Here is a 14,886-nt window from a genome sequence, read left to right as displayed (position 1 = left end):
CTGTAATCGCCTCCCAGCCCCGTCCCCTCAGCGGGGTCCTGGCGGGGTTTGGGATGTGGGGAGCCGCTCCCCGGGGTTTTCTGGCTGTGATCGCCTCCCAGCCCCGTGCCCTCAGCGGGGCCGGGCGCAGCTCGGTCCCCGGAGGGGCTGCGGGGCAGCAGGACGGCTCCGCGCCCCGAGGAGGGCTCAGCCCGGCGGCGGGATCCGAGCCGCGCTTTGGGAATCCTCCGACGGTTTTCTGCGGAGGAGCGGGAACCCGGCCCGGGAACAAAGAGCTGATTTTAGGGACAGGTGGGAAATCGCACCTGGTGCCGGGAACTGGCGCGGAGCAGGGGGAGAAGGGCTCCGGATGCCACGGAAAGGCCTTGGATCCCATCCAGCCCCCGGGAAATGCTGGGACCCGCCTGGGTCCGGGTGTCCCTGCTCCGAGCCTGCTCCCTGCCCGCTCTGATTCCTTGGCTCGGTCCGGTCCAGCCCTGGAGCCGCCGCCGCATCCCGGAGCTGCGGGGAAGGAATTCCTGCGGCGTCCCGCGCCTCTTCTCCCCCTCTGGAAGCCGGGAGGGTGCCAGGGGCTCAACCGTGAACCCATTTCACGACTCGTTGGGCCGCGGTGAGGCAGGAAAGTGGGATTTAGGCGGGGTTTTTCCAGCTTAATCCTCCGGGACGCTTTGAGATCCCTCAGCCTGCTGCCTGCCCCGCCTGAACAAACTTCCCCTGCCCGAAATCCCAAACGTTTGTGCAGCACAAACTCTGCCTCGAGGGGGTTTTTTGGGGTTTTTTTTTGGTTTTTTTTTTCCCCTCGTCCCGGGCCCACGGCGGCTCCTTCCGAGTGTTCTCGGTGGCGCTGGTGGCAGAGAGGGGAAAACCTCAAATCCTGGCGAAGCAATTACCGCTAATGAGACGCTTCCTACACATCTGGTTTCAATCCTGGCGGCGTTTCGGGGACTCGCAGAGCTTGGGAAGGGAGGGAGGAAGGTGCGGGGGAATCCCGGTCCCTCCCTCTCCCTCATCCCTCTGGGGATGCTCCCGAGCTCCCAGCCCGACTCCCAATCCCGAAATCTGGGCGCTGCGGCGAGGCGGGGTGGCGTGTTTGGTGCTGATGCTGATTGATCTGCTTTTGAGAGTGGCTGTAATTAGCGTGTAATTAACAAAAGCGCGCCCCAGACTTCAGGGAAAAAAAAATAAAATAAAATAAAAAATCCTGAAGTCATCGGCAGGCGCGAGGCAAAGGGAGAAACTCCGCTCGGGGATTTCGAGGTGAAATTCCCCGGAGCCCTTTGCGGCTCTCCTGACTTTTTCCAGCCCCTCGTCCTGGTTCTGGGCGCTCCCGGGGGCCCGATATCCGCCCCCATCCCATTCCCCGACAGCGGCCGTGAGCCAAGGGCACGGCTGCCTCGGGACGAGAGGGAGAGGAAATGCGAGGAAGGGAAAAGCAGGGAGGGAAAATCAAGGAAAGGGAGGAGGAGGGAAAAGGGAAAAACGGGAGGGAAAAGAAGGGAAGGGGAAAGCAGGGGAGGGAAAAGCAGGGAAAGGGAGGAGGAGGGAAAAGGGAAAAGAAGGGAAGGGGAAAGCAGAAGAAGGGGAAAGCAGGGGAAGGGAAAAGGGAAGATCAGGGGAGGGTAAAGGAGGGGAGGGAAAAGCAAGGAAAGGGAAAATCAAGGGAGGGAAAAGTGGGGAAGGGAAAGGGAGGGAAGGAAAAAACAGAGGAGGGAAAATCAGGGAAGTAAAAGAAGGGGAGGGAAAAGCAGGGAAGGGGAAAGCAGGGAAGTGAAAAGAAGGGAAAGTAAAAGAAAGGAAGGGAAAAGCAGGGAAGGGGAAAGCAGGGAAGAGCAGCTTTGCTCCCACACGGAATCCCCCAGCAGTGCCCTCCTGCCCTGCCTCACTTCCCAGGAATTATTCCCTGCTCCGAGTGTGCTTCTGCCACGGCCGAGTGCCTGACCTTGGAGCGGAGCCTCCCGCTCTCCTCTCGGGTTTTTGTTTTATTGAATCCGGGCTAGAACATTACAACACACTCCTTTTCCGCGCTCCCTGGAGTTCCCAGCCGCCCCACGGAGCCGCAGCTCCGTGAAGGGGAGGATCAAAGCCGGGGGAATTCTGCGGGAGCTGAAAGGAGGCTCAGGCTCGGGGCTGGCTCGGCTCGGTCGCACTTTTGTTCTGGGAATCGGAGGGGAGCGAGTGAGCCCTGCTGGGCCTGGGGCTGTGGAACAGCGGGATGGACGGGAATTGTGTGGGAAGGGGCTGGAGCGTCCGTCCAGAGCCGTGGGTGGGTCTGGAGTCATCCTTGGCCCGTGGCTCTGTGGGGTCAAGTGTCCAGTCTGGCTGTGGGGGTCTCCAAGGAACAGGGATCTATGGGATGGACGGGAATTGTGTGGGAAGGGGCTGGAGCGTCCATCCGGAGCCGCGGGTGGGTGTGACCGAGCACAGGAGCAGTCTGGACTCTCCAGGAGTCACCCCTGGGTTGTGGCTCCGTGGGGTCAAGTGTCCAGTCTGGCTGTGGGGTCTCCAAGGAACAGGGATCTATGGGATGGATGGGAATTGTGTGGGAAGGGGCTGCAGTGTCCATCCCGAGCCGCGGGTGGGTGTGGCCGGTCTGGTGTCCCCGTGAGTGACCCTCGGCCCGTGGTCAAGTGTCCAGTGTGGCCATCCCAAGGCCCTTTAACCCTTCTGGATCCCGTTCCCTGCCCCTAAAGCAGCACCAGCAGCGCTCCCAGAGCATCCCAATCCCGTTCCCTGCGCTCTCCCGCATTTGGGATTTGGCCCATCCCGGCGCCACAGAGCTGCAGTTCCCATTCCCTGAATTTGGGAATCCCGTGGGGTCCTGGCCAGGCAGCTCCGTCTCCTCCTTGTCCTGCTTCTCCCTGGATCCCAGGAAACACCGGGGTTTGGATCGTGCCGGGAGGCGGCACCGATGCCGAAGGAATTTGGGAATGCCGGAGAAGTTTGGGAATGCCGGGGGAGTTTGGGAATGACAGAGAAGTTCTGGAATGCCGGGGGAAGTTTGGGAATGCTGGAGAAGTTCTGGAATGCTGGGGGAAGTTCGGAAATGCTGGAGAAGTTCTGGAATGCCAGGGGAAGTTCAGAAATGCTGGAGAAGTTCTGGAATGCCGGGGGAGTTTGGGAATGACAGAGAAGTTCGGGAATGCCGGGGAAGTTCAGAAATGCTGGGGAAGTTCTGGAATGCCGGGGGAAGTTCGGAAATGCTGGGGAAGTTCTGGAATGCCGGGGAAGTTCGGAAATGCTGGAGAAGTTCTGGAATGCGGGGGGAAGTTCAGAAATGCTGGAGAAGTTCTGGAATGCCGGGGGAGGTTCGGAAATGCTGGAGAAGTTCGGGAATGCCAGGGGAGGTTCGGAAATGCTGGAGAAGTTCTGGAATGATGGGGGAAGTTTGGAAATGCTGGGGAAGTTCTGGAATGCCGGGGGAAGTTTGGAAATGCCGGGGAAGTTCTGGAATGCCGGGGAAGTTCGGGAATTCCGCGGGATCTGAGCTCTGCCCCCGGCTGTCCCGTGGTGTCCCCGCTGTCCCAGCTCCTCCCCGCTGGCCTTGGGCCGGTGTCGCCTTGTCCGGGCCGCCCCGGGGCGGTGCCGTGCCGATCCCAGGGGATCCCAGGGCTCCTCCAGGGGTCCCAGGGGATAGGAATGTGAGGCAGGGCTGTGGCATTCCTGGATTTATTTCTGAGCCTGCTGGCGTGGCCGGGACCCCTCTGTCTCTGCTCGCTGTGCTCCGCGCGGCGCAGCGGCAAAGCGCTGGAAAGCAATAATCCATGTTTTTTTAACTCCCCCTCTTCGTCCGTTTGAGTTCTGAGCTCTTGGCTGTCACCGAGACACACAAAGAAATCACACGCAGACAAGAGATTTTCGCAGAGGTTCTTCTGATCCAGCTCCCAGCTGAAAGAGCAAAGAGACCCCTTTGTTTATTTTTTCACTTTTTATACATTTGTGGGTCCAGCAGAAGATTGGCTTTTTGGGGTTTCCACCCCTCAGCCTCAGTGGCCAGATGAATTGTCAGTTACAATTGTTTTCAGGTTAGAAACATGCAAACAAAGGACAGAGAATGAAAAACAAAGGATTTGTTTATGCTACATCTGTGGGAAAAGGTAGAAAACTGCTCTTAATATTGTACAGTAACTAAAAGATGTGACTCCATTTATGAAAATCAAAAGGCTAATAAAGAAACTCAGAAAAACCACTCAGGGTAACGCTTGGCCCTGCCTGGGACGCTCCCCCATCTCCTCGCAGCGCCGGCCCCGGGGTGCTCGGGGCGCTCAGGGGTCACCGCTGGGACGTTCCTGCTGGGATTTGAGCAGTGCCTGGCACGCCTTTGGTGTCCCGGGGGCGTTCCCGCCCCTGGTTTTTGCCGGGATTTGCTGTTGCCGCCTGTGGGATCAGCGGGATCAGCGGGATCCGGCCGGTTCCCGGCTGCCCGCGGGTTTGGGAGCTCCCCGTGCCGCTGCAGCGCGTTGGGATCCGTGTGCTGGGAGGTGGGGATGGCAGCGAGCTCCTGAGGTGAGGGCTAGCAGGGGAAGGGTTGGGATTTTTGGGATGAGTTCAGCCTGTTCCCGTGCTGGAAGCGATGGCGGCAGTGCCGTTCCTGCTGTCCCTCTGTCCCCGGCCCTTCCCGGCTGGATCTGGGCGCCGTGGGTGTCCCCAGGGACATCCTTGGCCCTGCATTCCCTTCCAGGACCTGCTGCAGGTGGGAAAAGCGCCCGGAGCTCTGCTCCCTCAGACTTCCTCCTGCTTCTTACCCGTGAGATCCGGATCGCTGGGAACGGGCACCAAGAATTCCAAAGGGTTTCCAGGCTGGAAAAAGGGCTGGGAGAGACATCTGGAAGTGCCCCAGGCGGCGGAGGGGGCTCGGGGAGGAGGAAAGCTTTTGGGGCTGCTCCTGGGGTTTTTTTTCCTGCTTCTAACTCTATTTCTTCTCTCCTTTTTCTCCTCCCCTGCTTTCTAAAGAACATAGGAAGCTTCTCGCCGGTAAGTGGTGGGGTCGTCACGCCAAAAAAAAAAAAAAAACAAACACCACAAAAAAAAAACCACCAAAATTCCCATTTTTCTCCATCCGCCATCCAGCCTGGCTGGTTTAGCCCCCGCCACCCTCATCCCATCCCTCGGGGTGTGCCGGAGCAGCGGGAGCCTCCCCGGGGGCCCAACTGTTGGATCCCCGTTTTGGGGGGCTCCCGGCTGTCCCCTCCTCCCCCTCGGGGTTTGTCCCCACCCTCGGGGCGCTGTGACTGTGATCTGGGGGCTCCCGTGGCGCTCGCCTCATCCTCCTCATCCTCATCCTCATCCTCCTCCTCATCCTCATCCTCCTCCTCCTCCTCCTCCTCATCCTCATCCTCCTCCTCCTCATCCTCATCCTCATCCTCATCCTCATCCTCCTCTCCTCTCCACCGGCGGCATGGGGAGGGCGGGCGGCGCTCTGGGAGCTCAAACTGGGAGGACTGGGCTGCTCCGGGGGCGGATCTGGGGGCTGTTTTCCCAGCCAGGGAATTCCCGTCGTGGTCCTGGCTGAGCTGGGGAGCTCCAGGTGCGGGGCAGAGCGATTCCTCGGGAATTTCCGGGGAAAAGCCGGAGAGGTGGGGCAGGGGATGGGTTTAGGCTGGAGGAGGGCGGGTTTAGACCCGATGGAATAATGGAAATTTCACGGTGAGGGTGGAAAAGCGCTGGCACAGCGTGCCCAGAGACGCTGCCCCATCCCTGGAAGTGTCCAGGGCTGGAGGACAGCTACAGGAGCCGAGGAGAAGGGATTGAACTGGCTGCACCCCAGATTTGGGGCTGGAGCTGGTGCTCTTCCCGCTTTTCTGCTCACCCCGGAGCTTTTAGGGTCACAGCTGACCCCAGAGCAGCTTTTTGGGGTGGTGTGGGGTGGGACGAAGCTGTGCCAGCTCAGCTGCCAGAGGAGCCGAGGAGAAGGGGTTGAACTGGCTGCACCCCAGATTTGGGGCTGGAGCTCTTTTTCTCCCCACTCTGGAGCTCCTGTGCTCACCCCAAGGCTTTTAGGGTCACAGCCGACCCCAGAGCAGCTTTTTGGGGTGGTGTGGGGTTGGGACAAAGCTGTGCCAGCGCTGCCCTGGGGTGCCAAGGGGCCGAGGAGACGGGATTGAACCGGGAGCCGCGGTGGCAGCTGGATCAACCCGCCGCTCCCGGGTTTCCTCCCTCCCGCGCCCCTGGCTGTGCCAATCCCTGGGCTGCGCCGGGAATGATCCCGCGGGTTCAGCTGGAAGCGTGTCCCGCTGCCAGGGCGCTGCCCAGGGGACACGGGGACACGAAATTCCCTGGGAAACCGCGCTGGCCGCTGCGGGAGCAGCGCAGGGAAGTTTGTTTCGTTGGTTTTTTTTCCCGAGCCGACAGCATCCTCTGCTGGCTGCTGCTTCCCGAGCTCCTCACGGATCCCGGGAATCCTGCGCGGCTCCCGGGGGACAGGGGGCTCCGCCCTGCCCGGCTGCCAGGCGGTGCCACCCCGGTGGTGGCAGCGCAGGAGCTGCGGGCTGGCTGCCCTTGGCTCCCCCAGCTGGAAAAAAGGGTTTGGATTCCTGGGAATGTCCCCCTCCAGCCCTAAAGCCCCTCTGGGTGCGATCTGGAAGCGTTGGAAAGGTCCCGTTTGTCCCCCTTTTTTTGTCCCCTTTTTTTGTCGCCATTTTTTGTCCCCATTTTTTTGTCCCTTCCTCCCCGCAGCTGCTCCGGGCAGCCCATCCCTGTCCGGGGAGCTGCTCCGGGCTCTGCTGCGCTCCCTCCGCAGCTCGGCCGGAGTTCCTGGCGGCGGCAGGGGCCCGGGAGGGGCGGCAGGTGGCGGTGGAGCCCGCGGAGGAGCGGGGACGCCTCGGCTGCCGCTGCCCCGCCGGCGCGGCCCCGCTCCCGGAGCGCCGGGACTGGGGACACCGGGGCTCTGTCACCTGTCCCCGGCCCTGCTGTGCCTCTCCCGGCTCCGGACAGGGGACACCCTCAGGGATTTGTCACCTGTCCCCTGCTGTGCCTCTCCCGGCTCCTGTTCAGGACAGGGGACACCCTCAGGGATTTGTCCCCATCGCTGTGCCTCTCTCCTGGCCGCTGTTGAGGACAGGGGACACTGGGAATTTGTCACCATCCCTGCCCTGCTGTGCCTCTCCTGGCTCCTGTTCAGGACAGGGGACACCCTCAGGGATTTGTCACCTGTCCCCTGCTGTGCCTCTCCTGGCTCCGGGCAGGGGACACTCTGGGTTTTGTCCCCATCCCTGCCCTGCTGTGCCTGTCTCTCCTGGCTGCTGTGGCCAGGGGACACTGTTGTTTGTCACCTGTCCCCTGCCGTGCCTCTCTGGACTCCTGTTGAGGACAGGGGACACTCTGTTGTTTGTCACCTGTCCCCTGCCATGCCTCTCTGGACTCCTGTTGAGGACAGGGGACACTCTGTTGTTTGTCACCTGTCCCCTGCCGTGCCTTTCTCTCTCTCCTGGCCGCTGTTGAGGACACTCTGGGCTTTGTCCCCGTCCCTGCCCCGCTGTTCCAGCGTCGATCCCGAGCGCGGCCGGGGCTGGGCAAGGCGCCGCCGGCTCGGGCTGCGAAATCCCGGATTCGCTTCCCCGCTCTGGAAAATCCTCTGGAGCGGCGGGTTCCGGGCGGGAGCGCGCTGCCAGCGCTGCGTGCCAGCCGTGCCCGGGGCAGCAGCTCGGCTCCGGGATGCTCCGAGTCCCGCGGCTCCGGGAATTGCGGGGAGACGCCTCCCGTCCCTGGGGGGCTCTGGCTTTGCTGCGTCCTCCCTTTGGGACAGCGCTGGCTCCTTGCAGACCCTCCAAGCTCTGCCTGTGGGAATCGGTGGGTTTTCTGGATTTAGGGACGAGGCAGATCCTCCAAGCTCTGCCTGCGGAGCTCGGGTGGGTTTTTCTGGATTTTGGGGCGAGGCAGATCCTCCAAGCTCTGCCTGCAGAGATCGGTGGGTTTTTTCTGGATTTCGGGACAAGGCAGACCCTCCAAGCTCTGCTGCAGAGCTCAGCTGGGGTTTTCTGGATTTAGGGACAAGGCAGATCCTCCAAGCTCTGCCTGCGGATCTCCGGTGGTTTTTCTGGATTTAGGGACAAGGCAGACCCTCCAAGCTCTGCCTGCGGAGCTCGGGTGGGTTTTCTGGATTTCGGGGCGAGGCAGATCCTCCAAGCTCTGCCTGTGGGAATCGGTGGGTTTTTCTGGATTTAGGGACAAGGCAGATCCTCCAAGCTCTGCCTGCGGAGCTCGGGTGGGTTTTCTGGATTTCGGGTCGAGGCAGAGGCAGCAGAACCTCCCCCCGCTGCCGGCTGGGATTTGTGGGGTCTCGCTGGGGAAGGGTCTGCTGGGCTGGGAGAGGGGATCTGGAGTCCCCCATCCTGGAGTTTTCCCATCCCTTTTCCAGGGATTTTTTTTTTCCCGTCCCTGAGCACATCTGGAAAGCCGCTGCGTGGATCCAGCGTTGGATCTGCTTGCGTTTTAAAGCAGGGGTAAAAACCCAGAAATGCGGGAGAGGCAGCCAGCGCTCCCCGCAGCGGCGGTGTTTATTGGGAATGTTTATTGGGGCTGCTCATCGGGAATGTTTATGGGAATGGTGTGAATTACCCCGCCCGCTCCTCTCCCGCGGAGAAGCTGTAAAAGCTCTTCATCTCCGAGCGCCGCTCCGCGGGGAGCCGCGCCGGGCCCTGCCGAGTGTTAAACGAAATAATTAAAATTAAAAATCCCCGCTTTCCTCCCGCGCCCGCTCCCCTCTCCTTGAGCGCCGGCAATTAGCCGGGAAAACTGCGGGGAGGGGATGGGGAGAGGGAGAGGGAGAGGGAGAGGGAGAGGGAGAGGGAGAGGGAGCGAGCGCCTTTCGCAGGCTCCCAACTCCTCCTCCTCCTCCTCCTCCCGGGGGGAAGCAGAAAATGGCTCTGCAGGCAGCGGGGGCCGTGGGATAAATCCCGGTTTTCTCCCTGCCGAGCAGGATCAGCGGGAGCCGAGGCAGGCGGGGAATCAGCCGGAGCAGGGGGTGACTGACAGCTGTCAATCATCTCCCGAAGCAGCTCGCCTTTTTGGGGGTGTGGATCTGGAAACCCGGGATGCACGGAACGCTTCCAGGGGGGAAATTAAATAAATCCGGGCAGGGGGATGTGGATTAGCCGGGAGATGATTTTATTTTTATTTGCATGGAGGGATGGCTCAGGTGGGGACAGGGATGTGTCAGGAGGGGACAGGGATGGGACAGGAGGGGTCAGGGATGGCTCAGGAGGGGACAGGGATGGGACAGGAGGGGACAGGGATGGGACAGGAGGGGACAGGGATGGCTCAGGCGGGGACAGGGATGGCTCAGGCGGGGACAGGGATGTGTCAGGAGGGGACAGGGATGTGTCAGGAGGGGACAGGGATGGGACAGGAGGGGTCAGGGATGGCTCAGGCGGGGACAGGAGGGGACAGGGATGGCTCAGGCGGGGACAGGGATGGCTCAGGAGGGGACAGGGATGGCTCAGGAGGGGACAGGGATGTGTCAGGAGGTGTCACAGGGCAGAGCCCGGTGGGAGGACAGGCCGAGGTGGGGCTGGGGGCACTCTCGCCCCTGTTGCCCTGCAGCTGTGTTAATTACCCGAGGGTGGGAGCGGCGCTGCCCTCCGAGCTGTGCGTGATAAAAGAGCGATGGGGGAGCTGCTGGAGAGGTCAGCTGGGGTTTGCTGGCCGTGCTGTGAGGAGGAGGAAGGGACAGGAGGCCGTGTGAGGGACAGGGAAGGCAAGACACGGTACAAGGGACAGGAAACAGCGAGCTGGAGCTGCCGGAGAAGGAGCTGGAGCTGTGCGGGGCTGCTGGGGGACCGCGATGTACAAAGGGCACGAAAGGCGTTTGGGTAACGAGGCGCTGGCGCTTGAGATCTCCCGAAGTTTTTAAAGGAGCCTCTCGAGGGCTGTGGCCGTCTCGACCACGACAGGGCCCGGGTGGGGCCATCGGGCAGGAATTTGGGACCCGTGTGCTGGGAAGGGAGGAGGAGCTGGGATGGGGAGGATGGAAGGCACCGGAAGGAGGCAGGAGCAGGAGCAGGTTGCAGGGACTGAGGCAGGTTTAAAGAGCAGCAATCTCCAGGACATTACTTTGAGGTTTTTTTCCCTCTCTTTTCTCTGTTTCCCTTGGAATTGCGCCTCGGGGTGCTCCCAGCCCTCGGAGAGGAGCAGGGGGACGACTCGTGCCCATCCCACAGGGACCCGCGGGCTCCCGCGGCGCCCTGAGGCCGCGGGACCACCCAGCGCCCCCCAGGTGTCCCCGTGGGAGGCGAGGCTGGGCGCATTCCTGAATCCCCGCGTCCCGGGGGCTGCAGGTGCGCTGCCAAGCCGAGGGGAGGATTCCTGGGAGGGGAACCCGCCCCGGGCAAAGGCTGCTCTCCCAAGGTGTTCCTTTTGGAGGGGTGGGGAGCAGGAATCCAGGGGAGGAGCAGGAATCCAGGTGGAGAACAGGAACCCGGAGCAGCTCCCCTCGATGGAGCCCGGGCACCCCAGAGGGAGAGGGGGAAGCTCCCGGATCCGGGGAGAGCCGGGAGCTCCCCGCACGGTGTCCGTGTGTCCCGGGAGGGGCTGGAGGGTCCCTCGCGGTCCTGCTGGGCGCTGCCAGCCCCTCTGCAGCTTTTCTGGCATCCTCCGGAGCTGCCCCTGGCCAGAGCTCGGCTGTGGTGGCTGAGGAGCGATCCAGCAGCTCCCGGTGCCCCAGGAGCGCCGTTCCAGCCAGGAATGCCGTTCCAGCCGCGGGGAAGGACGCGCTGAGCCCCGTGTGCCGGTGCTCGGCCAGGAACGCCGGTCCCGGCGGAGCCTCCAGCTCAGGGACAGCTCCTGGCTTTGTCCTTTGTGCCCCGGGGGCGGTGGCGGGGCTCTCACCCCATTGTTGGCCCTGACCTCGCTGTGGCTTCCCCATCCCTGCGCGCAGCCCCGAGGAAGGCGGGAGGAGGGCAGGAGCTCTCCAGGGAGGGAGCGCTTCAATCCCTGCTCCTTCCCCCCACACCGATTTTGGGGCCGCTGCTCTCAGCCCCTGCCCCTCCCTCGCCAAAAACGTCCCAAAAAACAATACCCGGGGATTTTTGTTTGTTTGTTTGTTTTTTCTTTTTTTTTTTTTTTCTTTCCCTGCTCTTCCCGGGGGTCTCTCGGGGGGCGTGGGCGATACCGGCGGAGGTGCGAGCGCTTTCTCCGCCTCCCGGCATCTCGGGTGGGCGGAAGGGCTGGGCCGGCGAGCTGAGCCCTCCCACCCCTCCCTGCACGTCCTGGGGGGGTTCTGGGGGGTCCCCTCGCCGCGCCCCGCGCTGCCCACGCCTCGTCCGGGGGGAGGGAGCGGCTCCTGCGCGACCCCCGCCGCCCCCGCTCTTTGTGCGCGCCGCGCCCCTGCGCCCCCGCTCCCCTTTGTTGGCCGCCCGGCGCTCGGGGGGCTTCGCCGCGCTGCCCCCTCCCCTCGCCGGGGTCGGGCCGAGGGGCGGGCGGAGGGGAGGGAGGAAGCTCCGGGCTCGCTCCGCGCCGCCGCTCCCTTGTCTGGTGCTGCGCGGCTCCTTCCGCGCTCGGGGGGCGCACGGAGATCTCCGGGACTGAGGATCCATCCCTCCATCCCTCCATCCCTCCATCCCTCCATCCATCCATCCCTCCCTCCTCCGCTCCATGCCGGGCTCCGGGCGGAGCCGCCGCCCTGCCGGGAAGGGCTGGCATGTCCGAGCGGCGTGAGGCGAGCGGCCGCTGCCCTGGGCGGGGGGTGCCCGTGCCCCGCGGGCACAGCCGGGCCCCTGCCCGCGGGCCCGAGCCTCGGAAGGCGCTGCGGAGCCGGGGCTGGGCTCGGCTGGGCACGGCCGGCCCGGGGATGGAGCGGCCGCGGAGCTGAGCGAGGGCGAGAGGGAGCGGCTGCCGCCGGCTGGAGCGTGGCACCGCTGAGCTGCTCCCGGAATTTTGGGCTTCTCCCGGAGTCCTTGGACCGCTCCCGGAATCTTGGGTTTCTCCCAAGATTTCGTGTTGTTCCCGGAGTCCTTGGGCTTCTCTCGGAATTTTGGGCTGCTCCCGGAATCCTAGGGCTGCTTCCAGAATTTTGGGCTGCTCCCGGAGTCCTTGGGCTGCTCCCGGAATATTTTGGCCTCTCCTGGAATATTTTGGCCGCTCCCGGCTGCGAGGAGCGGCGGAGGATCGGCGGCTGCCGGACGCGTCCCGGAGGAGCCGCTGGACAGCGGAGGGAGCTCCGCGATCCCGCAGCGAGGCCGGCGTGGATGAGAGAGAGAGGAGATCCCGGAGGATCTGAGAGGAGATCCCGGAGGATCTGAAAGGGAGAGAGAAAATCCCAGAGGATTTGAGAGAGAGAGGACATCCTGGAGGATCTGAGAGAGAGAATATCCCCGAGGATTTAAGAGAGGACATTACCCGGAGGATCTGTGTGAGGACATTACCTGGAGGATCTGAAAGAGGGAGAGAATATCCTGTAGGATTTAAAAGAGAGCACATCCCGGAGGATCTGTGAGCACATCCCGGAGGATCTGTGAGGATACCTGAAGGATCTGTGAGGACATCCCGGAGGACCCGAGAGCCCATCCCGGAGCACAGGGACGTTCCCAGCCCTGGAGCGCTCCCGTGCTGGTGCTGTCCCCGTCCCAGCGCTGCCCCCGCTGCGGTCACCGTGCCATTCCCACCTCGGCGGCGCCTCGTCCTCGTCCTGCCGCGCTCGGGTTGGGAGCGCTCGGATCCTCGCCGGGGTTTTTTCGTTCCATTTCTGCGCCTTGACACCCCGGGGCCGGCCCCGCCATGGCACCGCCGGGCACGAACTCCTGAAGGCGCCCCGAGCCAGGCGGGATGGGAACCTCCGGGAAAACCTGAGCTTCCCAAAAAAACCGCCCCCATCCGGGCGCAGGGCCGGGGGGTCCCCGCCAGCCTCGCGGCCGCTCTGGCAGGCGGTGCCGCCCAGCATGACGGCGTGCCAGCACCCCGCGGCGCCGGCAGCGCTGGAGCGGGACCGGCTGTACCAGCACAAGGTGTCCCTGGTGGTGCGCTACTTCATGATCCCCTGCAACATCTGCCTCATCCTGCTGGCCACCTCCACGCTGGGGTTCGCCGTGCTGCTCTTCCTCAATAACTGTACGTGTCCCCGCCGGCTCGGTTCCTCCCGGAGCTCCTGCCTCCTCCCGGGATTGGCGGCTCCCGGCGCGGCTCTGCCTCGGTTGTTTTTCCCTGGCAGGGAACAGGGAGCGGAGCGGGGTGAGGGCGGCGGTGCGTGGGACAGCACGGCTCCCACCTGCTGCTGCTCCTCCTGGAGGGCAAATCCCAAATCCTGCTGGGGATCCGGGGGGTGTGAGGGTTTGGGAAGGGCTGGTGGGTGGATATGATCCAGGGGGATGTGAGGGTTTGGGAAGGGCTGGTGGGTGGAGATGATCCAGGGGGATGTGAGGGTTTGGGAAGGGCTGGTGGGTGGATATGATCCAGGGAGATGTGAGGGTTTGGGAAGGGCTGGTGGATGGATATGATCCAGGGAGATGTGAGGGTTTGGGAAGGGCTGGTGGTGATCCTGAGGATTTGAAGCTTTGGGAAGGGCTGGTGGTGATCCTGAGGATGTGAGGGTTTGGGAAGGGCTGGTGGTGATCCTGAGGATGTGAGGGTTTGGGAAGGGCTGGTGGCAGGTGAAGGGCTGGTTGGCTGGCCTTTCCCTCAGGAGAAAATAGGGAATGGCCTTTCCCTCAGGAACAAAAAAGGTCTCCTGACCCACGGATCCATTGATGCATTCAGGGGAATGTGAGGGTTTGGGAAGAGCTGCTGGATGGAGATGATCCACAGGGATGTGAGGGTTTGGGAAGAGCTGCTGGATGGAGATGATCCACAGGGATGTGAGGGTTTGGGAAGAGCTGCTGGATGGAGATGATCCACAGGGATGTGAGGATTTGGGAAGAGCTGCTGGATGGAGATGATCCACAGGGATGTGAGGATTTGGGAAGAGCTGCTGGATGGAAATGATCCACGGGGATGTGAGGGTTTGGGAAGAGCTGCTGGATGGAGATGATCCACAGGGATGTGAGGGTTTGGGAAGAGCTGCTGGATGGACACAATCCATGGGGATGTGAGGGTTTGGGAATGGTGCAGAGCTGGGTCCCCGTGCCCAGAGGGGCTGGGGGACAGGAGGAGCCTCTCCTGGGCTGGCCTTTCCCTCAGGAAAAAAGGGAATGGCCTTTCCCTCATGGAAAAAGTTCTCCTGACCCATGGATCTGTTTGTGGAGCTGCCTGGCTGCTCCCTGTTCCCTCCAGGATCATCCCTGTGGATGAGGGGGATGCAGGGTCATCCCTGGGGGTGAGAGGGATGCAGGTGTCCCTCAGTGCTCCCTTTCTCCAGGGGTTTTCCCGGCTGGAGAACGAGCTCCTGGGAGGAATTCTGCTGCTCCCCCACTCCCAGCAAACTGGGAATTGGAGCCCCGTAAACGAGAGGGAAGCGTGGCTCCCGGGCTGCTCCAGGACCCTGCTTTGAGGAATCAGCAAAACAGGGTTCTCTGGGTTTGTTCGGGTGGTTTTTGTTTTTGTTTTGTGTTTTTCCCCTGAGGGTTTGGTGTTAACCTGATCCCCGGTGCAGCCGGGGTGGGTCCCACCCTTGGGTGTGGATGCACCCAGGTTCCCATCATCCAGGGCCGCCCTGAGGCTGGAAAAGCCCAGGAATCCTCCAGCCCGGCTTTGGGGAGGTGCAGCTTCTCCCGGGGCGGTTGTGCTTGGGAATAAGCCCTAGAAAAGCAGAGGGATGCCCTGGAGGAGCGGGGCAGGAGCCCGCTGGGGCCGGGCTGTCCCTGCCACAGCCTGGCTCTGCTGCCCTGGCCGCATCCCAGATCCCGCGTTTTTGGGTGATCCCCGTTCAGCGTGGGGTTTGGAGCCTGAGGGGAGCTCAGCTCTGTCCCTGCTGAATCAGGGTCCCCAAGCAGGGGTCAGCTGTCACCTCTCTGTGCTTGGGGA

The 14,886-nt window shown here is 62.7% G+C and overlaps 1 protein-coding gene across 1 annotated transcript in view; it reads left to right on the top strand.

The window, feature by feature from the left end:
* AGRN (agrin) overlaps positions 1 to 14,886 on the top strand; it is a 104,407-nt gene that overhangs the window by 25,024 nt on the left and 64,497 nt on the right. Inside the window, exon 3 of the mRNA XM_040084464.2 lies at positions 4,951 to 4,971. Within this exon, the coding sequence (XP_039940398.1) occupies positions 4,951 to 4,971 (21 nt within the window). The remainder of the gene's footprint in view (positions 1 to 4,950; positions 4,972 to 14,886) is intronic.

Source organism: Hirundo rustica, chromosome 22, assembly GCF_015227805.2.
Source record: "Hirundo rustica isolate bHirRus1 chromosome 22, bHirRus1.pri.v3, whole genome shotgun sequence".
NCBI lineage: Eukaryota > Metazoa > Chordata > Aves > Passeriformes > Hirundinidae > Hirundo > Hirundo rustica.
The sequence above is the reverse complement of the archived record's forward strand: the minus strand, read 5'-3'. Positions and strand labels throughout refer to the sequence as shown.